General features: G+C 58.5%; 1 protein-coding gene across 1 annotated transcript in view; it reads right to left on the bottom strand.

The window, feature by feature from the left end:
• The window catches only part of SHANK3 (SH3 and multiple ankyrin repeat domains 3), a 200030-nt gene that overhangs the window by 21743 nt on the left and 155848 nt on the right, over positions 1–22439 (bottom strand). The window contains exons 18-21 of the mRNA XM_048301897.1: positions 21339–21419; positions 11743–11766; positions 9706–9833; positions 8185–8290 (exon numbers count right to left, since the gene is read on the bottom strand). Coding sequence (XP_048157854.1) covers positions 8185–8290; positions 9706–9833; positions 11743–11766; positions 21339–21419 — 339 coding nt within the window. The remainder of the gene's footprint in view (positions 1–8184; positions 8291–9705; positions 9834–11742; positions 11767–21338; positions 21420–22439) is intronic.

The raw sequence follows: 22439 nt of genomic DNA, 5'->3' as shown, positions 1-22439 counted from the left end.
ATTCCCACCCCTTCCCAAGCAGGCTCCGGTGACGGAAGTGTTGCCACCGCCAACGTGCCAGACACCCGAGTGCCACCGGCACGGGCGCCGCTCCCGTCACGCTTCCCGCTTTCCCGAGGGGTGACATCTGTTCCCGAGTGCCAGACGGAGCTCGGCAGGGTCTAGCAGGAATTCCTGCTTTTTCAGGGAATACTCGGAGAGACCGCGAGGATTTGGATGGAAAAGGAGGAAAAATCGGGGTGGATTGGGATGATTTAAGGGCCTTCCCAACCCGAGCTGTTCCACGATCCTAAAATCCACTCACGCCACGATTCCCACCCTCCATTCCCAGCTCCAGCCTCATTCCCAAGCCCGGATTCGCCGTGCTCACCCCTCCTTTGGGAAAATTCCTCCTTCCCAATCCCTGCTCCGCTCTTCCCAAGCTTTCAAACCGCTCCGGGGAGGATTTGGGCTTTTTTTTTTTTGGCCTCGGTCGTTTTTCCTTTATGGAAAACGCTCTTCCAGCAGCACCGAAAGGCTCCGGCAGCTCCGCCCGGAATCCGTCAGCGATTCCACCCGAGGCAGAATCCAATGGGGACAAAAGGGAGGAATTTGGCACTGAAATTCCATCCCATGCTGTTGGTCGTGCTGGAAACTGGGCTATTTTTGGGAAGTAGGGATGTTCAGTGGGAATAAAGAACCAGCAGCACGGAACAGGTTCAAAGGGAGCCTGGACAAAGGCATGGAAAATCTGCCTTTTCCAAGCTTTTGTGTGGCCTGAAATCCCGGAGTCGAGGCCAGCAGGGGGAATTCGGGAGGATGATCCCATCCTTGCCCTTTTCCCCATGGGAATCTGGGATCCTGAACGAGATGGAGCCATGGAATATTCCGGGAGCAGCAGGAAGATCCCAAAAAACCCAGTCCTGCCTTTCTGGAGATTTCTGGGAATGGCCGGGAGGTGACACAGGGATATTTGGGAAGCTCTGAGCTCCATCCCCAGGTCCGGAATGTCCCAGGACACGGAACAGGAGAGCTCATCCTGGGAATGTGGTGTCTGGCTGAGCTGGGGCAGGAAATCCAGTGGGAAAGCGGGATCTTCCCTCTGGAATGTCCTGGCGTGGCTGCCGGATCAGGGGTGACACTGGGACACCCAGTCCATGGATCCAGCCCTTGGATCCATCTCTCCTCCATTTTTCCCTAAATGAGGAGGGCACCCTATGGAAAAGCCACATCCAAGGAATTGCCTAAAATAGGGAATACTATGGGATAACCACATCCAAGGAATTGCCAAGTGGAAAGGACACTGGGAATCCACATCCAAGGAATTGCCAAAGGTAGGGAATACTATGGAAACCACATCCAAGGGCAGGGAATGCAACGGAAAACCTCATCCAAGGAATGGCCAAAGACAGGGAATGCTATGGAAAACCGCATCCAAGGAACGGCCAAGTGGAAGGGACGCTATGGCAAACCGCATCCCAGGAATTCCATGTTCATTCCCACCCAGCATTCCAGGCCTGGAGCAGCTCCCCATGGAAGCAGCTGAGGCACAGCCATGGGATCATTCCCGACTCATCCCTCGGTTTTCCAGCCGTTCCGGGGAGGAGCGGCTGAGTCACCTCGTGTGTCACCTCGGCAGCTGCTCCACTCCCAGATCCCTGGAGCTGCTCCCTGGATCTGGGCAGGATTCTCTGGAAAAGGGAGCTCCGAGCTAGCACGGAATGGGGGAGGCACCGCTGGAGGTGACTTTGTCCAACCCCCGGGAATGTTCCTCAGGGATGCCTCCGGCTGGGTCAGGAATATCTCCAGGGAAGGAGACCCCACAGCATCCACAGTACGGAAGTTCTTCCCATGGAAAAATCATGGAATGCTCTGGGTGGGAAGGGACCTCAAATCCCATCCCAATCCCACCCCATTCCATGGCAGGGACACCTTCCACGATCCCAATGTCCAGCCTGGCCTTGGCCACTGCCAGGGATCCAGGGGCAGCCCCAGCTGCTCTGGGCACCCTGGGCCAGGGCCTGCCCACCCTCCCAGCCAGCAATTCCCAATTCCCAATCTCCCATCCAGCCCTGCCCTCTGGCACTGGGAAGCCATTCCCTGGCTCTTGTCCCTCCAGGCCTTGGCCCCAGTCCCTCTGCAGCTCTCCTGGAGCTCCTGAAGGTCCTGGAAGGTCACAGTTGGGTCATCCCAGATTTTTCCCTTCTCCAGGCTGGACAATCCCAATTTTCCCAGCCTTGGATCATCCTGGTTCCTCCTCTGGACTCGCTCCAACAATTCCCTGTCCAGCCCCTTCCTCATCTTCCCATCCCTCCAGGATCTGCTCCAGGAGCTCCACGTCCCTCTTGTCCCAAGGATCCCAAACCTGGATCCAGCATTCCCGGTGAGCAGAGGGGCAGAATCCCTCCCTGTCCTGCTGGGAATGCTCTTCCCAATCCATCCCAGGATCCCAAACATGGATCCAGCACTCCCCGTCCTGCTGGGAATGCTCTTCCCAATCCATCCCAGGATCCCACCGGCCACAGGGACAAAGTTTTCCACCAGATCCTTCTCCGCAGAGCCGCTCCCAGTGGATCCTTTGGAATTCCAGTGGAATTGGTGTGTGCAGGGAAGGTTTTTCCCGAATTCCGGGACTGTTGTTGTCTCCTCCTGCCCAAATCCTTCCACGATCCCGGCTACCGTGGCCAAATTCCTACAGAACCTCGGGAAAGGAAGAAATTCCTCCCAGGAATTCCAATGAAGCCTCTCCCCAAGCAGGGAAAAGCAGGATCTGTTTATTCCCAGCACGGATGCACCGGAGCTGAGCTTTGTTTACTTTTTATGGAATTCTGGGATCTGCCTGGGAATCTCCAAAGGGAAAGAAAAGCCTCCTGGAATGCTGGGGGCTGGATCAGGTGTGGAATTTAGGGATTGGGCTCCATCCCCGCAGCAGCTGGAGCCTGGAGACGCTGGAATTCCCAAGGGAACGCGTCCTCCTGAGAGATTCCCAAAGGATCCCAAAAGATCCCTAAAAGGGAGCAGCTATGGAACATCCGGCTCTGGGATGGAATTCCCAGAGCAGCTGTGGCCGCCCCTGGATCCCTGGAAGTGTCCAAGGCCAGGTTGGAGACATCTTGGATGGGGATGGGAATGGGATGGGATTAAGGTCTCCAAACCATTCCAGGATTCCCACCCCAACCATTCCAGGATTCCATGATTCACCCCTGCATCTCGATCCCTGTGTCCCAGGAAGGCACAGGGTGTCCAAACCTTCTGCTTCCCGGTGAGCCTGGAATTTTGGGAGCTGCTCCAGGCTCTCAGGAGGGATGGGAGAAGCGGGAATATCCTCTGGGAAAAGACCTCTCTGTCCCAGATCTCCTCACATTCCCAGGAATTTTCAACCCCAAATAACCAAACCAACTCATCCCTGTGGTGTTTTCCATGGAATTTGGGCTCTCTGCTCCCCTCAAACTCCACCCGGAGCAGTGGGAGACTCCCGCGCTTCCCATGGGACATCGCCGGGATCAAATTCCGGAGCTCGGGAATAAAGAGCTAGAATCCAAACGGAGCCACCAGTAAGGACCAGTAAGGACCAACTCCCAGCAGCTGGAATGACTCCCCTGGAATGGGAATGACGCTCCCGGTGTAGCCTGGCAACCCCCGGTGCCATTCCCATGGAATTAATCTCCAAGGAAAACACAAAGCCTCTCCATGAAAGCTCCCGGGCCCGTTGCCATAACAGCCCAAATCCCTGGATAACCTCATTCCGCGCATTCATCAGCAATGGATAACGAGGGGCCCCATCCCGAGCCCATCCCGCTGCTCCCGGCGCTGCTTCCCAATCCCGGGATGGGGAGCAGATCCCACAAACAGCCCCGGGCTGGGAGGGTGCAGATCCAGGAGTGGGAAGTGGGAGGGAATCCTCATCCTGTGGTTATCCGGGGGTGGGAATTTCTGTCCTGTCGTGTCCAGGGCTGGGAATCTCTTCCTGCGGTATCCAGGGATGGGAATGTCCATCCTCTGGAGCCCAGGGATGGGAATCTCCATTCCCAGGGATGGGAATCTCCATTTTTTGGTATCCAGGGATGGGAATGTCCATCCTCTGGAGCCCAGGGATGGGAATCTCCATGTTTTCGGTATCCAGGGTTGGGAATCTCCATCCTCTGGAGCTCTGGGCTGGGAATCTCTTCCTGCGGTATCCAGGGCTGGGAATCTCCATCTTTTGGGTGTCCAGGGATGGGAACATCCATTCCCAGGGCTGGGAATCTCCATTTTTTGGGTGTCCAAGGTTGGGAATGTCCATCCTCTGGAGCGCAGGGATGGGAATCTCCATCCTCTGGCACCTGAGATCCACCCAGGATTCCCAGAGAAGCTGTGGCTGCCTCAGGATCCCGGGAAGTGCCCAAGGCCAGGCTGGAGCACCCTGGGAGAGTGGGAGCTGTCCCTGCCCATGGAATGAGGCTGGAATTAGGGAATCTTCAAGGTCCCTTCCCACCCAAACCATTCCAGGATCCCATCCCGGATGGCGCTTTAACACCAGGATGCTTCCCAGCCCTCCCCACATTCCCGATGGTCCTGGAGGGGTCACGAATCCCTCCCATCCCTCCCAAACCAGCGGCTCCACCCTCTGGAATTCTCTCCGGGAGCCATGGCAGCTCCGCAGCCTCCGGAGTGTTTTTAACTCCCGCTGCCGGAGCAGATGGCGCTGGCAGAAATCTTGGAAGTCTGACAAGGATCATCTTCCCTCCCCTTCCCCCCACTCCTTCCCATTTTCCTCCAAATATTCCTCCCATCCCACTTCTTTTCCAGCCAGGCGGGGGTTAACCACCTTTATCCCGGGATTTTTCCCCCCCCGCCGCCGCCCCATCCCTGCACACGGAATCTTTTTGATCTTTTCTCCCCGGGAATCTGCAGCCGGCACACGCAAATGCCAGGGAGCGTTTCTTCCCAAAAAAACCCCATCCGAGTGCTGCTTTTCCATCTCCTTCCTCGCCCGTGCAGGGATTTTTCGCATGGAATCAAGTGACTGCGCAGCTCCCGGCCGTGGGTGTGGAATGACAGCTCAAGGACTTCTAATTCCAACCCCATTCCCACCCAATTCCTCCCTCTCCGCCTCTTTGCCATCCCCGTTTTCCTGGAATTCCATGGGAATGGCTTCTTCCAGGAGCTGCTTTGGGTCCCCTCCGTCCCAGGGCTTGTCCCAGGGTGGGGATGGATCTGGAGCTCCTGGATGGGATTTTTTCCCTGCATTTTTTTGTCGGAAGCTGCAGCCAGTCCTGCTCGGAGCAGGGAATCTCCCACTGGGATTGGAGCTCTCCTGATGCAGACTCAAGGAATGGTTTTAATCCCTTTTTTCCAGAGGTGGGATTTGGCTGCACAGGCTGGGAATTTCTGGGAAGGTCAGGGATAACCTGGATGTACTGGGAATTCTCATGGGGGTACGAGCACTGAATTCCCAAATTATTGAGGTTGGGAAAGAATTCCAAGGTCACCGAGTCCAAGCCGGGCCCGATCCCAGCCCAGAGAGCCACATCCCGGAATTCCTCGGACACCTCCAGGGATGGCGACTCCAAACCTCCCCGGGCAGTTCCAAGGCCTGAGCGCCCTTTCCATGGGGAAATTCCCAGATCTGCCCCTGCCCCTCCCCCGGCGCAGCCCGAGGCCGTTCCCTCTTTTCCCGGCCTCATTCCCACAGCAGATCCCGATCCCCGCTGCCTCCGGGCAGGAGCTGTGCAGAGCCACGAGGCCGTTCCCGATCCCTGCCCGGCTCCCGGCAAAGCTCCCGCGGCCCCGATCCCGGGCCAGATCCCGCTTTTCCCGGCCTCTCCCTGCACGGATCCCTGGCAGCCCCTGCCCAGCCCGGGGGGGCTCGCGGGCCCTTCCCGAGGCACTGCCGGCATTCCGTGGGCAAGGATTCCCGAATTCCAGGAGCCCGGGCTGCTTTGGCTGGGAAGGACCTCAAAGCCCATCCAATTCCAACCTCTGGACACCTCCCACTGTGCCAGGCTGCTCCAGCCCCAATGTCCAGCCTGGCCTTGGCCACTGCCAGGGATCCAGGGGCAGCCCCAGCTGCTCTGGGCACCCTGGGCCAGGGCCTGCCCACCCTCCCAGCCAGCAATTCCCAATTGCCAATCTCCCATCCAGCCCTGCCCTCTGGCACTGGGAAGCCATTCCCTGGCTCCTGGCCCTCCATGCCTTGGCCCCAGTCCCTCTGCAGCTCTCCTGGAGCCCCTTTAGGCCCTGCAAGGGGCTCGCAGCTCTCCCTGGATCCTTCCCTTCTCCAGGGGAACATTCCCAGCTCTCCCAGCCTGGCTCCAGCCCTTGGACAATTCCATGAACGCATTCCCAGAGTCCCAGGTCCCTTTCCACACCATTCCCGGCTCTTTGTGGCTGCTCCAGCCCTTGGACAGCTCCTTTTCCAAAGCTTTTTCCCCAACAGTCTCACCCAGGAGCCCCACACGCGCTTTGGGAATCCCCTGGATTCTCCTCATTCCAACGCCACTTCCAAGACCAAAATATGGGATAAAGCCGGATAAAAGTCCCGGTTCCCCTCTGGCCACCGCAGGTTTGCGACGCCAGGATGGGATTTCTCCATGTCCACACATGGATCCATCCTCCACATCCCACACCATTTATCCCGTTTTATCCCAGCTCCTCCAGAGCCTTGGGAACATCTTTCCCATGGAATTCCGGCAGAGGAGCAGCTGCACCAACGCAATCCCTGAAACCCCCGATTTTCCTTTATTTTTTAGGATCAAGGACCCCCCCCACCGCCAGGTTTGGGTTTGGTGGCACCGAAACCCTTCTGAGACGGGGCCAAGAACTTCCCACAGCTGAGTTTGGGTCTGGTGGCACCAGAAACCTTTGGGAGAAGGTCAAGGACCCACCACAGGGGGTTTTAGGATTTGGGAGCACCAAAAACCTTCTGGGACAGGGTCAAGGATCCCCCACAGCTGATTTTGGGATTGGTGGCACCAGAAACATTTTGGGACAAGGTCAAGGACCCACCAGAGATGGATTTTGGGATTGGTGGCAACAGAAACCTTCGGGAGAAGGTCAAGGACACCTCACAGCAGCTTTTGGGCTTGGTGACACCATAAACCTTCGGGAGAAGGTCAGGGACGCACCACAGATGGATTTGGGGTTGGTGGCACCGTGAATCTTTGGGAACAGAACCAAGGACCCACCACGGCTGATTCTGGGGTTCGGTGGCACCATGAACCTTCTGGGACAGAATCAAGGACCTCCAACTGCAGCTTTTTGGCTTTGTGGCACCAGAAACCTTTGGGACAAGGTCAAGGACCCACCAGAGATGGTTTTAGGTTTGGTGGCACCACAAATCTTTAGGAACAAAATCCAGGACATCCCACAGCCAGGCTTGGATTTGGTGGTACCATAAATCTTTAGGGACAGAACCAAGGACCCACCACAGCCAGGTTTGGGGTTGGTGGCACCAAAAACCTTCTGGAATGGGGACGAGGACTTCCCACAGCTGAGTTTGGCTTTGGTGGCACCATAAATCCTTAGGAACAAGGTCCAGGACCCACCGGAGACATTTTTTGGGCTTGGTGACACCATAAACCTTCGGGAGAAGGTCAAGGATGCACCACAGATGGATTTGGGGCTGGTGGCACCAAAAACCTTCTGGGACAGAGTCAACGAGCAACCACAGCTGATTTTGGGTTTGGAGACTCCGTAAATACTTTGGGATAAGCTCAAGGACCCACCAGAGATGGTTTTGGGTTTGGTGGCCCCATAAATCTCTAGGGACATCGGTAAGGATCCACCACAGCCGGTTCTGGATTTGGAGACTCCATAAAGATTTCGGGATAAGCTCAAGGATCCCCCACATCCAGGTGCCTCCTCCAGACCTTGCCCCGCTCCTCCTAAGCCCCAACTCCGGCGTTCCCAGTTCCAGAGGTGCCATTCCTGCTGGGAATGCCCAGTGCCAACCCTGGGAGTGGCAGAGCCCCCCCTTGCCCTTGGCAGAGCCGATCTGGGAATTCCTGGAATTCTCTCCCGAAATCCTCTCCTGGAATTTTCCAGTCCCACCTTCTGCTCCGAGCAGGACCAGGCATCCCTCCAAGCCGGAATTCCATGGAACATCCCAAACTCCCAGAGCTGGAGCGAGCACCCAGGAAGGGCCGAGCCTTTCCCGCCCACTCCACATCCCACAGGGACCCTCCCTCCTCATTCCCAAGGGATTCTCCCGGGCTTTTTCCTCACCTACAGACTTGGTCCGTGGAATTCCCTTCCGCAGGGACACGTGGGGCTTCTCCGTTCCCGCCAGGACCCCGGAATGCGCCGCCATTCCCTGGCGCTCAAACAGGGACTGGAAGGGAAAAACAGGGAATTCCCAGTCCGGATTTGGCCGGAAGGACCCGGCACTTCCCACCCGAACTTCCAACCTCAGGAAAACCGGGAGCTCTTCCCACTGGGATGGACCCTCCTCGCCTCCACCTTCCTGCTGCCCCATCCAGCGGAATTCCAAACCTTGGGATAATTCCCTCGCTCCCATCCCGTCTCCCTGTCTGCTCCAGGCGGGAATCTGCTGAGGATGATTCCGGGAGCTCCTGTCCCACTTTTCCCGGAGCTGTTTCCCACCCGCAGCATTCCTGGCCCAATCCCGAGCCCCCTCCTCCTCCTCCTCCTCCTCCTCCTCCTCCCTCCGCGCTTCCCCTTGGAGGCGGCGCTCGGATTCTGGCAGAATTCCAGCCCCGCATCCAGCTCGGCTCTCCAGGCTCCTCCAGAGCTGCTCTTCCAGCCTTTCCTGGGAAATCCCTGTGGATTCCCAGACCGGGAAGGGGATCCCGGGGAGCTGAGGGAGCGCTGAGCCTCCCGCTGTGGATCCGGCTCTCCCAGGCTCCACATTCCCGGGAATTCCACTCCTGAACCAGCTCCCCTTGGGACCATGATCCCTCCCATCCTTCTCCTTCTGTTCCCAGAAATCCCACTCCCCATTCCTGGGAATGCCGCTCTGCATTCCCTCCCATCCCTCTCCAAGTGCTCCCATCCCTCGCCTTCCATTCCCGGGATCCCAATCCCCATTCCTGGGAATGCCACTCCCCAGCCAGCACCTCAACCCCTCCCATCCCTCTCCCATTCCACTCCATGGCCACATTCCCACCGGGATTCCCCCTGGCTCACACTGATCTCCTCAGTGAGATCCTCTGGATCCCTCCCATCCCTCTCCATGTGCTCCCATCCCTCTCCGGATCCCTCCCATCCGTCTCCTTTCATTTCCTGCCCCCCATTCCTGGTGGGAATTCCCGCTGCTCACGCTGATCTCCACAGGGGAGATTCCCCAGCTCTCTCCCCCATTCCCATCCCATTCCCATCCCATTCCCATCCTATTCCCATCCCATTCCCGGTGGGAATTCCCACTGCTCACGCTGATCTCCACAGGGGTGATTCCCCAGCTCTCTCCCCCATTCCCATCCCATTCCCGGTGGGAATTCCCACTGCTCACGCTGATCTCCGCAGAGGTGATTCTCCAGCTCTCTCCCCCATTCCCATCCCGTTCCCATCCCATTCCCATCCCATTCCCATCCCATTCCCAGTGGGAATTCCTGCTGCTCACGCTGATCTCCATAGGGGAGATTCTCCGGCTCTCTCCCCCATTCCCATCCCATTCCCGGTGGGAATTCCCACTGCTCACGCTGATCTCCGCAGGGGTGATTCCCCAGCTCTCTCCCCCATTCCCATCCCATTCCCATCCCATTCCCGGTGGGAATTCCCGCTGCTCACGCTGATCTCCGCAGGGGTGATTCTCCGGCTCGTCGGTCGCTGTTTCACCGTGGCCGCTCTGGAATCGGCCTCCACCAGCTCCGCCCTCAGCGCCGGCTCGGCGGCCGCCAGGATCTCATCCAGCTTCTCTGGAATCCAAGGAAAACCGGCGCAGGGGTCAGCCCGGCCCGCCGGGATCGCTCCCCTCCGGAGAAGGGAGGGATAATCCCCACAGGGATGCGAGGCCGCTCCCCCCCAGTGGTTTTCCATGGATTTGGGGGGGCTGATCCCACTCAGCCGGGGAATTCCATGGCCGCTGTCCCACCCCTGGATGCGCTACATTCCAAGGAATTCTCTGACACTGACCAGTGAATTTATCCCAGACTTTGGATATTCGGGATGAGCCGAGTCCCTCCAAGATCCAGGGAATCCCAGGACATGGAGATGTCCATGGGATCCACGAGGCTCCGGCACATCCAGCATTTATTTGGGATAAACTGGGATATTCCCAGCCTGAGTGGACTCGGATCCCTGAATGATCCCAACTTTCCGTGGCTGAGGCAGGATCCGGTGCCCACGGACATTGGGAATATCGGCAGAGCCACCACGGCCATGTCCGAGCTCAGGGAATGGGAATGGGACTGGAATTCCCTGCTCCAGGATCCATCCCGGCACATTTATCCCTCGGGAACACTGAGCCGTGCCCAGGATGTGTCCCAACGGATCCATTCCGGGTGGGAATTCCAGCTGGAATCCTGAACCTCAGGATAAGGGAAAGGGCAGGAGGTGGAGATGGCCTCATTCCCATGGATCCCTCCTATGGAATTCCCACCTGGAATGGGCAGCTTGGGGCTGTTGGCTCCGTGTCACCTCCACCTGATGGTGCTTCCCAAATCCAGGTGGATCCATATCCCAAATTCCTGTCCTGGCAATGGCCCCGGGACAGGGACCGGGAAGCTCCACCTGTCTCCAGGTGGGAATTGCAGCCCTGGGATTCTCCCAGGGATCTCAGCACGGACACTGGAGCCAGGCTGGTCCTTGGACCTTCCATGGAATTGTGGGACATGGAATCGTGGAATGGTTTGGGCGGGAAGGGACCTTAAATCTCATCCAATCCCACCCCATTCCATGGGCAGGGACACCTTTCACAATCCCAGATTTCTCCAGCCCGGCCTTGGGCACTGCCAGGGATCCAGGGGCGGCCACAGCTGCTCTGGGAATTCCAGCCCAGCCAGGAATTCCTTCCCAATGTCCCTGTGTGTCCCCCTCTGGATCTGCCCAATCCAGGGAAGGCTTGGGAAGGTCCCTCAGGGTCTTCCCACGGTAATTCCCACTCGGATTCTTCCCTGTCCTATCCCCACTGGATCCCACCTTCCGTGCTGGAAGAGCTGATCCCGCATTCCCAGCTCCTTGGGGAACAGGGAACGGGAACCACCAGGACAGAAAATCCGGGATCCCATGGCTGGCAAAAATCATGGAATGGTTTGGGTGGGAAGGGACCTTAAACCCCATCCAGATCCAACCCTTCCACCAAAAACTTCCCGGTTTTTCCGTGTCCCTCATGCGACATTCCAGGCACATCCTGAGGGTGGGAACAGCAGGATAACCCACATGGATCCACCAGGAACAGTGGGATAAACTTCCTGGATTTTCCAGGAAAGGCTTTGGCCATTTGGGATAAAGCCGGGCACCATCATTCCCGAGGATCCCACACAGGACATTCCCATGGGGAAAATCCGGAGCCGGGACCTGGGAATGGCAGGGCTGGGAATTTTGGGAAAAAGGCGCATCCTGCCCGTGCAGAATCCCACAGGGCCATCCCAATTCCCAGCTCCACAATTCCAGGAATTCCAACTCCAGGCATTCCAATTCCTGCTGGAGCGGCTCCAGGACACCGGAGCCGATCCCAAATTCCCAAATTCCGGCTGAATTCCCTGGGACGCTGCAGAAACAGCGACCCTCGGGATACTGGGATTTCCCCCCCAGTTTGGATCCTGCTGGATCCCGGGGGGAGCTGGCGGGAAAGGGAGGAATCCCGGGAATTTCGGTTTCACTCACCCCCTTTCCTTCTCCGCATGGAGGCTTGGAATTAGAAACAAAAGGAAACATCAACGGCATGGAACAATTCCCGCTCCCATTCCCGGCTCCGGCCTGGCTCTTCCCACAATTCCCGGCCTCTGGCATGCGGGATCCGGCCCGGGATGTGGGATTTGTACCAGGATTCGGGATTTATCCCAGCTCCAGGCTGGGAGCTCCACTGGAATCATCCCTCGCCCCCCTCATGGATCCAGGGAAGCCGGAGCGGGAGCGGGATTGGCTGGAATTCCATCCCAAGCCCTGGAAAAGCTGCTGAAAAGCTCCCAGAGCGATTCCCCGTATCCAAGGCCCGGGATTTTGGGATAGGAGGGCTCCCTGAGCATCCTGCTGGGAATCTGCTGTTCCGAGGGCATTGGAATGGCAAGGCAAAGGTCGGGAAGGGCACGGGGGATGTTCTGGATCCATGGAAAACGGGGCGGGAAGCAGCCGGCAGAGCTCCTTTTGGGAATGCCCCTTTCCCTGCCGGTTCCTTGGGAAGGAGAGCGGCTCCAGGCCAAATCCCGGGGATGCCGATCCACAGGGAAGCTCCCCCTCCACAGGAAAACCCGGAGGGAAGGATGGGAAGAGGGAGGATCCCCCGTTTTCCCTGGAATGGCTCCAGCCCATTCCTCGATCCATGGGACTGAGCGCTACAATTCCCAGGGAAAATCCCAGGAACTGTGGGATCAGAGCCTCCAGATCCTTCTCCCGGGATCGCTGCTCCCAGTCCCTCTCCAGGTAAACTGGGAATTGCTGGGAGGGTGGACGGAGGAATCCGAGGATGTGGGATGGGGGAAAAGTGGGAAAAAGGAGCTCTGCTCCAGATAATTCCCACCAAAACCAGCGCCTTTGGATTGGGAATAACGGTCTGGAAGTGCAGGGTGGGAATCACGGCAGAGGCTCGGGATAAAATAAATCCCTGCTGATCCAGTCTTGGAATGTTGGGATCTGTCCCGATCCCGCAGGGTCTGGCTCCGAGGAGGAGGGCAGGGAGCAAGAGAAGGCTGGGAAAACTGGGAATGGCATGGAAAACCAAGGAGGGTATGGAAAACCAGAAGGAATGGAAAACTGGGGAGGGCTTGGAAAAACATGGAAAACATGGAAAAACAGGGGGAGGGCGTGGAAAACCAGGACGAGCCTGGAGAACTGTGGAGAGCATGGAAAACCAGAAGGAATGGAAAACCAGGATGAGCATGGAAAACCAAGGAGGGCATGGAAAAACCAGGGAGAACACGGAAAACAGGGAGAGCTTGGAAAAACCAGGGAGGGCATGGAATACAGGAAGAACATGGAAAAATATGGAAGACATGGAAAAACAGGGGAAATGTGGAAAACCAGGAAGAACGTGGAAAACAGGGAGAGCTTGGAAAACCAGGATGAGCATGGAAAACCAAGGAGGGCATGGAAAACCAGGGAGAACGTGGAAAAATATGGAGAACATGGAAAACCAGGGAAAACATGGAAAACTATGGAAAACATGGAAAACTATGGAGAACATGGAAAACCACGGAGAGCATAGGAAAACAGGGAGAGTTTGGAAAACCATGGAGAGCTTGGAAAACCAAGGAGGGATGGAAAACCAGGAAAAATGTGAAAAAACAGGGAAAACATGGAAAAGCAGGGGGAATGCGGGATCCTGCCGGGGCTCCAGGGTGCCACGGCCACACGGCCACATTCCCACATGGAAAACCCCAAATTCCCATGGAAGCCGGGGCAGGAGGCAGCACCGATGGCCTCGGAGCCAGTCCTGCTGCCAGGGATGCTCCCAAGTTTTCCTGGGAATTGGGATCCCTCCGTGGCCACGTGGCCGCTCCGGTGACATCCGGGGACAAAGTGCCACCGGATCCGGGAAGAGGGAAGGGAAGGGGAGGGATCAGCTCCCACCCCCACCCTGCTGAGGGATCCTGGGGCTGTCCCAGGTGGCCACGAGGGCTGGGAAAAACCGGGAATTCTGGCAGTGGGAAGCAGGGAATTGTGGGAGTGGAGAGGATTTCAGGGAATCCGGGAATGTGGAGCGGGATGGAGAAGCAGCAGGAAACGAGGGAGTGGCAGCGGGACGGGGGGGATGGAGCAATCGTGGAGATCTCCTGGAGCTCACCTGGAGATCCCCTGGAATTCTCCTGGAGCTCTCCTGGAATTCTCCTGGAGCTGTCCCAGAGCTCTCCTGGAATTCTCCTGGAGCTCTCCCGGAGCTCTCCTGGAGATCCCCTGGAATTCTCCTGGAGCTGTCCCAGAGCTCTCCTGGAATTCTCCTGGAGCTCTCCTGGAGCTCACCTGGAGATTCCCTGGAATTCTCCTGGAGCTCTCCCGGAGCTCACCTGGAATTCTCCCAGAGCTCTTCCAGAGCTCTCCTGGAGTTATCCTGGAGACCTCCCAGAGCTCAGCTGGATCTATCCCAGAGCTCTCCCAGAGATCTCTTGGAATTCTCCCAGAGCTCTCCCGGAGCTCTCCTGGAGCTCTCCTGGCAGGGTTTGGGATCTGCCCGGAGAAGGGAAATAAAAACCTGGGACTGCCGGGTGTGGGAAAGGAGGGAGAGGAGTGGGATGAGGAGCAGGATAAGGAAAAGGGTGAGGAAGGTGAGGAGCAGGGAGACGAGCGGGTGGGAAAAGGGGTGAGGAGCAGGGAGAGGAGCAGGGAGAGGAGTGGGAAGAGGAGAGGAGAGGAAGGTGAGGAGCAGGGAGAGAAGCAGGGAAGGGAGAGGAACAGGGAGAGGAGCAGGATCAGGGAAAGGATCAGGGAAAGAGCAGGGAGAGGAGTGAGGAAGGTGAGGAGAGGGGCAGGGAGAAGAGCACAAGGAGCAGAGAGAGGATCAGGAGTAGGGAGAGGAACAGGGAGAATAACAGGGAGAGGAGCAGGGAAAGGAGGAGGGAGAGGAGTGGGAAGAGGAGAGGAGAGAGGAAGAAGAGGAGCAGGGAGAGGAGCAGGAGCAGGGAAAGGATCAGGGAGAAGAGCAGGGAAAGGAGTGAAGGAGGTGAGGAGAGGAGCAGGGAGAGGATCAAGAGTGGGGAGAGGAGCAGGGAAAGGAGCAGGGAAAGGAGTGGGGAGAGGAGAGAGGAAGAAGAGGAGCAGGGAAAGGAGAAGGAACAGGGAAATGAGCAGGGAGAGGAGTGAGGAAGGTGAGGAGAGGAGCAGGGAGAGGAGCAGGGAAGGGAGTGTGAGACGAGAGGAGCAGGAGCAGGGAGAGGAGTGAGGAAGGCGGGGAGAGGAGCAGGGAGAGGAGAAGGGAGAGGAGCAGCAACGGGGAGCAGAGCTGGAGCAGAGAGAGGGTCGGGAAAAGGAGCAGGAGCAGGGAAAGGATCTGGGAATGGAGCAGGGAAAGGAGCAGAAACAGGGAATGAATCTGGGAAAAGAGCAGGGAATGGAGCAGAGACAGGAGCAGGGAATGGAGCAGGGAAAGGAGCAGGGAAAGGAGCAGGGAATGGAGCAGGGAAAGGGGCAGGGAAAGGAGCAGGGAATGGAGCAGGGAATGGAGCAGGGAAAGGAGCAGGGAATGGAGCAGGGAATGGAGCAGGGAATGGAGCAGGGAAAGGAGCAGGGAAAGGAGCAGGGAAAGGGGCAGGGAATGGAGCAGGGAATGGAGCAGGGCATGGAGCAGGGAAAGGGGCAGGGAAAGGAGCAGGGAATGGAGCAGGGAAAGGAGCAGGGAATGGAGCAGGGAAAGGAGCAGGGAATGGAGCAGGGAATGGAGCAGGGAATGGAGCAGGGAAAGGAGCAGGGAATGGAGCAGGGAATGGAGCAGGGAAAGGAGCAGGGAATGGAGCAGGGAATGGAGCAGGGAAAGGAGCAGGGAAAGGAGCAGGGAAAGGAGCAGGGAATGGAGCAGGGAAAGGAGCAGGGAAAGGAGCAGGAATGGAGCAGGGAATGGAGCAGGGAAAGGAGCAGGGAATGGAGCAGGGAATGGAGCAGGGAAAGGAGCAGGGAATGGAGCAGGGAAAGGAGCAGGGAATGGAGCAGGGAAAGGAGCAGGGAAAGGAGCAGGGAAAGGAGCAGGAATGGAGCAGGGAATGGAGCAGGGAATGGAGCAGGGAAAGGAGCAGGGAAAGGGGCAGGGAATGGAGCAGGGAATGGAGCAGGGAATGGAGCAGGGAAAGGAGCAGGGAAAGGAGCAGGGAATGGAGCAGGGAATGGAGCAGGGAATGGAGCAGGGAATGGAGCAGGGAAAGGAGCAGGGAATGGAGCAGGGAAAGGAGCAGGGAAAGGAGCAGGAATGGAGCAGGGAATGGAGCAGGAATGGAGCAGGGAATGGAGCAGGGAATGGAGCAGGGAATGGAGCAGGGAATGGAGCAGGGAAAGGAGCAGGGAATGGAGCAGGGAAAGGAGCAGGGAAAGGAGCAGGGAAAGGAGCAGGAATGGAGCAGGGAATGGAGCAGGGAATGGAGCAGGGAAAGGAGCAGGGAAAGGGGCAGGGAATGGAGCAGGGAATGGAGCAGGGAATGGAGCAGGGAATGGAGCAGGGAAAGGAGCAGGAATGGAGCAGGGAATGGAGCAGGGAAAGGAGCAGGGAAAGGGGCAGGGAATGGAGCAGGGAATGGAGCAGGGAATGGAGCAGGGAAAGGAGCAGGGAAAGGAGCAGGGAAAGGAGCAGGGAATGGAGCAGGGAAAGGAGCAGGGAAAGGAGCAGGGAAAGGAGCAGGGAATGGAGCAGGGAATGGAGCAGGGAAAGGAGCAGGGAAAGGAGCAGGGAATGGAGCAGGGAATGGAGCAGGGAATGGAGCAGGGAAAGGAGCAGGGAAAGGAGCAGGGAATGGAGCAGGGAAAGGAGCAGGGAATGGAGCAGGAATGGAGCAGGGAATGGAGCAGGGAATGGAGCAGGGAATGGAGCAGGGAATGGAGCAGGGCATGGAGCAGGGAAAGGAGCAGGGAAAGGAGCAGGGAAAGGGGCAGGGAATGGAGCAGGGAAAGGAGCAGGGAATGGAGCAGGGAATGGAGCAGGGAATGGAGCAGGGATGGAGCAGAGAATGGAGCAGGGAATGGAGCAGGGAATGGAGCAGGGAAAGGAGCAGGGAAAGGAGCAGGGAAAGGAGCAGGGAAAGGGGCAGGGAATGGAGCAGGGAATGGAGCAGGGAAAGGAGCAGGAATGGAGCAGGGCATGGAGCAGGGCATGGAGCAGGGAATGGAGCAGGGAATGGAGCAGGGAATGGAGCAGGGAAAGGAGCAGGGAAAGGAGCAGGGAAAGGAGCAGGGAAAGGGGCAGGGAATGGAGCAGGGAATGGAGCAGGGAATGGAGCAGGGAAAGGAGCAGGGAATGGAGCAGGGAAAGGAGCAGGGACAGGAGCAGGGAATGGAGCAGGGACAGGAGCAGGGAATGGAGCAGGGAATGGAGCAGGGAAAGGAGCAGGGAATGGAGCAGGGAATGGAGCAGGGAATGGAGCAGGGAAAGGAGCAGGGAATGGAGCAGGGAATGGAGCAGGGAATGGAGCAGGGAATGGAGCAGGGAATGGAGCAGGGAATGGAGCAGGGAAAGGAGCAGGGACAGGAGCAGGGAATGGAGCAGGGAATGGAGCAGGGAAAGGAGCAGGGAATGGAGCAGGGAATGGAGCAGGGAAAGGAGCAGGGAATGGAGCAGGGAATGGAGCAGGGAAAGGAGCAGGGAATGGAGCAGGGAATGGAGCAGGGAATGGAGCAGGGAATGGAGCAGGGAATGGAGCAGGGAATGGAGCAGGGAATGGAGCAGGGAAAGGAGCAGGGCATGGAGCAGGGAAAGGAGCAGGGAATGGAGCAGGGAATGGAGCAGGGAATGGAGCAGGGAATGGAGCAGGGAATGGAGCAGGGAATGGAGCAGGGAAAGGAGCAGGGAAAGGGGCAGGGAATGGAGCAGGGCATGGAGCAGGGAAAGGAGCAGGGAAAGGGGCAGGGAATGGAGCAGGGAATGGAGCAGGGAAAGGAGCAGGGAATGGAGCAGGGAATGGAGCAGGGAAAGGAGCAGGGAAAGGAGCAGGGAAAGGAGCAGGGAATGGAGCAGGGAAAGGAGCAGGGAATGGAGCAGGGAATGGAGCAGGGAATGGAGCAGGGAATGGAGCAGGGAAAGGGGCAGGGCATGGAGCAGGGCATGGAGCAGGGAATGGAGCAGGGAATGGAGCAGGGAATGGAGCAGGGAAAGGAGCAGGGAAAGGAGCAGGGAATGGAGCAGGGAATGGAGCAGGGAAAGGAGCAGGGAAAGGAGCAGGGAATGGAGCAGGGAATGGAGCAGGGAAAGGGGCAGGGAAAGGAGCAGGGAAAGGAGCAGGGCATGGAGCAGGGCATGGAGCAGGGAAAGGAGCAGGGAATGGAGCAGGGAAAGGAGCAGGGAATGGAGCAGGGAATGGAGCAGGGAATGGAGCAGGGAATGGAGCAGGGAAAGGGGCAGGGCATGGAGCAGGGAATGGAGCAGGGAATGGAGCAGGGAATGGAGCAGGGAAAGGAGCAGGGAAAGGAGCAGGGAATGGAGCAGGGAATGGAGCAGGGAAAGGAGCAGGGAAAGGAGCAGGGAATGGAGCAGGGAATGGAGCAGGGAATGGAGCAGGGAATGGAGCAGGGAAAGGAGCAGGGAATGGAGCAGGGAAAGGAGCAGGGAATGGAGCAGGGAATGGAGCAGGGAATGGAGCAGGGAATGGAGCAGGGAAAGGAGCAGGGAAAGGAGCAGGGAATGGAGCAGGGAAAGGAGCAGGGAATGGAGCAGGGAATGGAGCAGGGAAAGGGGCAGGGAAAGGAGCAGGGAATGGAGCAGGGAAAGGAGCAGGGAATGGAGCAGGGAATGGAGCAGGGAATGGAGCAGGGAAAGGAGCAGGGAATGGAGCAGGGAATGGAGCAGGGAATGGAGCAGGGAATGGAGCAGGGAAAGGAGCAGGGAATGGAGCAGGGAATGGAGCAGGGAATGGAGCAGGGAATGGAGCAGGGAATGGAGCAGGGAAAGGGGCAGGGAAAGGAGCAGGGAATGGAGCAGGGAAAGGAGCAGGGAATGGAGCAGGGAATGGAGCAGGGAATGGAGCAGGGAAAGGAGCAGGGAATGGAGCAGGGAATGGAGCAGGGAATGGAGCAGGGAATGGAGCAGGGAAAGGAGCAGGGAATGGAGCAGGGAAAGGGGCAGGGAAAGGAGCAGGGAATGGAGCAGGGAAAGGAGCAGGGAATGGAGCAGGGAATGGAGCAGGGAATGGAGCAGGGAAAGGAGCAGGGAATGGAGCAGGGAATGGAGCAGGGAAAGGAGCAGGGAAAGGAGCAGGGAATGGAGCAGGGAAAGGGGCAGGGAAAGGAGCAGGGAATGGAGCAGGGAAAGGAGCAGGGAAAGGAGCAGGGAATGGAGCAGGGAATGGAGCAGGGAAAGGAGCAGGGAATGGAGCAGGGAATGGAGCAGGGAATGGAGCAGGGAATGGAGCAGGGAAAGGAGCAGGGAATGGAGCAGGGAAAGGAGCAGGGAATGGAGCAGGGAATGGAGCAGGGAATGGAGCAGGGAATGGAGCAGGGAAAGGAGCAGGGAAAGGAGCAGGGAATGGAGCAGGGAAAGGAGCAGGGAATGGAGCAGGGAATGGAGCAGGGAATGGAGCAGGGAAAGGGGCAGGGAATGGAGCAGGGAAAGGAGCAGGGAATGGAGCAGGGAATGGAGCAGGGAAAGGAGCAGGGAAAGGAGCAGGGAAAGGAGCAGGGAAAGGAGCAGGGAATGGAGCAGGGAATGGAGCAGGGCATGGAGCAGGGAATGGAGCAGGGAAAGGAGCAGGGAATGGAGCCGGGCATGGAGCAGGGAATGGAGCAGGGAATGGAGCAGGGCATGGAGCAGGGAATGGAGCAGGGAAAGGAGCAGGGAATGGAGCAGGGAATGGAGCAGGGAAAGGAGCAGGGAAAGGAGCAGGGAATGGAGCAGGGAATGGAGCAGGGAATGGAGCAGGGAAAGGGGCAGGGAATGGAGCAGGGAATGGAGCAGGGAATGGAGCAGGGAAAGGGGCAGGGATGGAGCAGGGAATGGAGCAGGGAAAGGGGCAGGGAATGGAGCAGGGAATGGAGCAGGGAATGGAGCAGGGAATGGAGCAGGGAAAGGAGCAGGGAATGGAGCAGGGAAAGGAGCAGGGAATGGAGCAGGGAATGGAGCAGGGAATGGAGCAGGGAAAGGAGCAGGGCATGGAGCAGGGAATGGAGCAGGGAATGGAGCAAGGAAAGGAGCAGGGAATGGAGCAGGGAAAGGGGCAGGGAATGGAGCAGGGAATGGAGCAGGGAAAGGAGCAGGGAAAGGAGCAGGGAAAGGAGCAGGGAATGGAGCAGGGAAAGGAGCAGGGAAAGGGGCAGGGAAAGGGGCAGGGAATGGAGCAGGGAAAGGAGCAGGGAATGGAGCAGGGAATGGAGCAGGGATGGAGCAGGGAATGGAGCAGGGAATGGAGCAGGGAAAGGAGCAGGGAAAGGAGCAGGGAAAGGAGCAGGGAATGGAGCAGGGAATGGAGCAGGGAAAGGAGCAGGGAAAGGGGCAGGGAAAGGGGCAGGGAATGGAGCAGGGAATGGAGCAGGGATGGAGCAGGGAATGGAGCAGGGAATGGAGCAGGGAAAGGAGCAGGGAAAGGAGCAGGGAATGGAGCAGGGCATGGAGCAGGGAAAGGGGCAGGGAAAGGAGCAGGGAAAGGAGCAGGGAATGGAGCAGGGAATGGAGCAGGGAAAGGAGCAGGGAATGGAGCAGGGAATGGAGCAGGGAATGGAGCAGGGAAAGGAGCAGGGAAAGGAGCAGGGAATGGAGCAGGGCATGGAGCAGGGAAAGGGGCAGGGAAAGGAGCAGGGAAAGGAGCAGGGAATGGAGCAGGGAATGGAGCAGGGAAAGGAGCAGGGAATGGAGCAGGGAATGGAGCAGGGAATGGAGCAGGGAATGGAGCAGGGAAAGGAGCAGGGAAAGGAGCAGGGAATGGAGCAGGGAATGGAGCAGGGAATGGAGCAGGGAATGGAGCAGGGAATGGAGCAGGGAAAGGGGCAGGGAATGGAGCAGGGAATGGAGCAGGGAATGGAGCAGGGAAAGGGGCAGGGAAAGGAGCAGGGAATGGAGCAGGGAATGGAGCAGGGAATGGAGCAGGGAAAGGAGCAGGGAAAGGAGCAGGGAATGGAGCAGGGAATGGAGCAGGGAAAGGAGCAGGGAATGGAGCAGGGCATGGAGCAGGGAATGGAGCAGGGAATGGAGCAGGGATGGAGCAGGGAATGGAGCAGGGAATGGAGCAGGGAATGGAGCAGGGAATGGAGCAGGGAATGGAGCAGGATGCCCAAGGCCAGGGCACACCAACCCCTCCACAACCACGCGGAGACTCCCAACATCCTTCCCACGCCCACCTCCGCCGGGATGCGCCCGCGGAGCGCTGGCTATCCCTCTGGCTATCCCTCTGGATATCCCTCTGGCTATCCCTCTGGATATCCCTCTGGCTATCCCTCTGGCTATCCCTCTGGATATCCCTCCGGAGACGGGAATCCTGCTCCCCCCCTTCCCCGAGCCTCCCACACCCCACCACCACCACCACGGGCCCACGGCGCACATGCAACCCTCTGGAAAACAGCTGGAAAGCAGCTGGGAAACCGCTGGAAAAGCTCTTCCGACCATCACCCCTCGTTCCCTACGGATCAGATCCCCCTCCCGGCCTTACCCAGCTCCTCCAGCTCGGCCGTCATGGATTTGGAGCGCAGCGTGAGGGTGGTGCTGGGAGCTCTCTTGGGAGGCGGCGGAGCTGCAAGGAACAGAGAGGGCATCTTGCACCTCTTCTCCCGGAATTTGCGGGGAGTGGCCAGGTGCAGGTGCCACTTCTTCTCCACAGCCTGGATCTCCTCGTATTCCCGGGAAGAGGAGTCGCACTGCTGCAGGATCTTATTGAGGCTGCGCGTGGACGCGAACTTCTTCATGATTCCCGCCGGGAATGTGCCCACGGCGTTGGGAATGTGGCGCCTCAGCGCAGAGTCCGAGTCATGGCCCCGCAGAGGCCGGGATGGGATGCCGGGAATCAGGGATGGATGCAGGGAAAGCGGGAATGTGTCCAGCCTGAGCTCGGGCTCCTCTTCCTACCTCGGCGCAGCCCACCCCACCCTCCTCCTCCTCCTCCTCCTCCTCCTCTTTTCCTTGGATCCCAACCCTATGGAAGCGCCGGCGTCCGGCCGGGAGCTGCCCAAGGACGCATGGCCCGGGATGATCCCAAAAGCTCCCGATCCCGCATTCCCGGAGCCCCCCCACGGAGCAGCGAGGATGAGTGGAAGGCTCTTCCTCTTCCTCCTCCTCCTCCTCCTCCTCCTCGCTGCTCCTCGCTGACAATGCTGGAATAACGCTCCAGGATTGCCATGGCAACGGCAGCTCCAAGGATCCCTGTGCCTGCGGCAGGGATCCAGCGGGGCGGATTCAGCCCCAGCCGGGCCCACACAGGCGCTGGCACCCGGGAAGGAGGCGGGGGGGGGGGGGGGATGGACACGGGATGAGCCCCCCGTGGTCATCCCGATCCTCCGATCCCTTGGAAAAGCGGCCGCGTGGATCCGGAGGATCGGGAAGCACCGGGAAGGAAGCGCCGGGAAGCTCCGAGGGGCAGCTGCTCACCCCGGGCTGGAGCGGCGGGAGCGGCCCCGCCGCGGGTCCCAGCGCTGATTCCCGAATTCCCGGATTATTCCCGGCTGAATTCCCGGCTCCCCGAGGCTCCCGGCCGTTCCCACGGCTCGTGCCTTTGTGCCGTGACTGAATAATTGGAGCTCCTCGTGCCAGCAGCGCT

The sequence above is a fragment of the Corvus hawaiiensis genome, chromosome 4 (assembly GCF_020740725.1).
Source record: "Corvus hawaiiensis isolate bCorHaw1 chromosome 4, bCorHaw1.pri.cur, whole genome shotgun sequence".
Classification (NCBI taxonomy): domain Eukaryota; kingdom Metazoa; phylum Chordata; class Aves; order Passeriformes; family Corvidae; genus Corvus; species Corvus hawaiiensis.
Note: the sequence above shows the minus strand (reverse complement) of the source record. Positions and strands in the feature narration are given on the sequence as shown.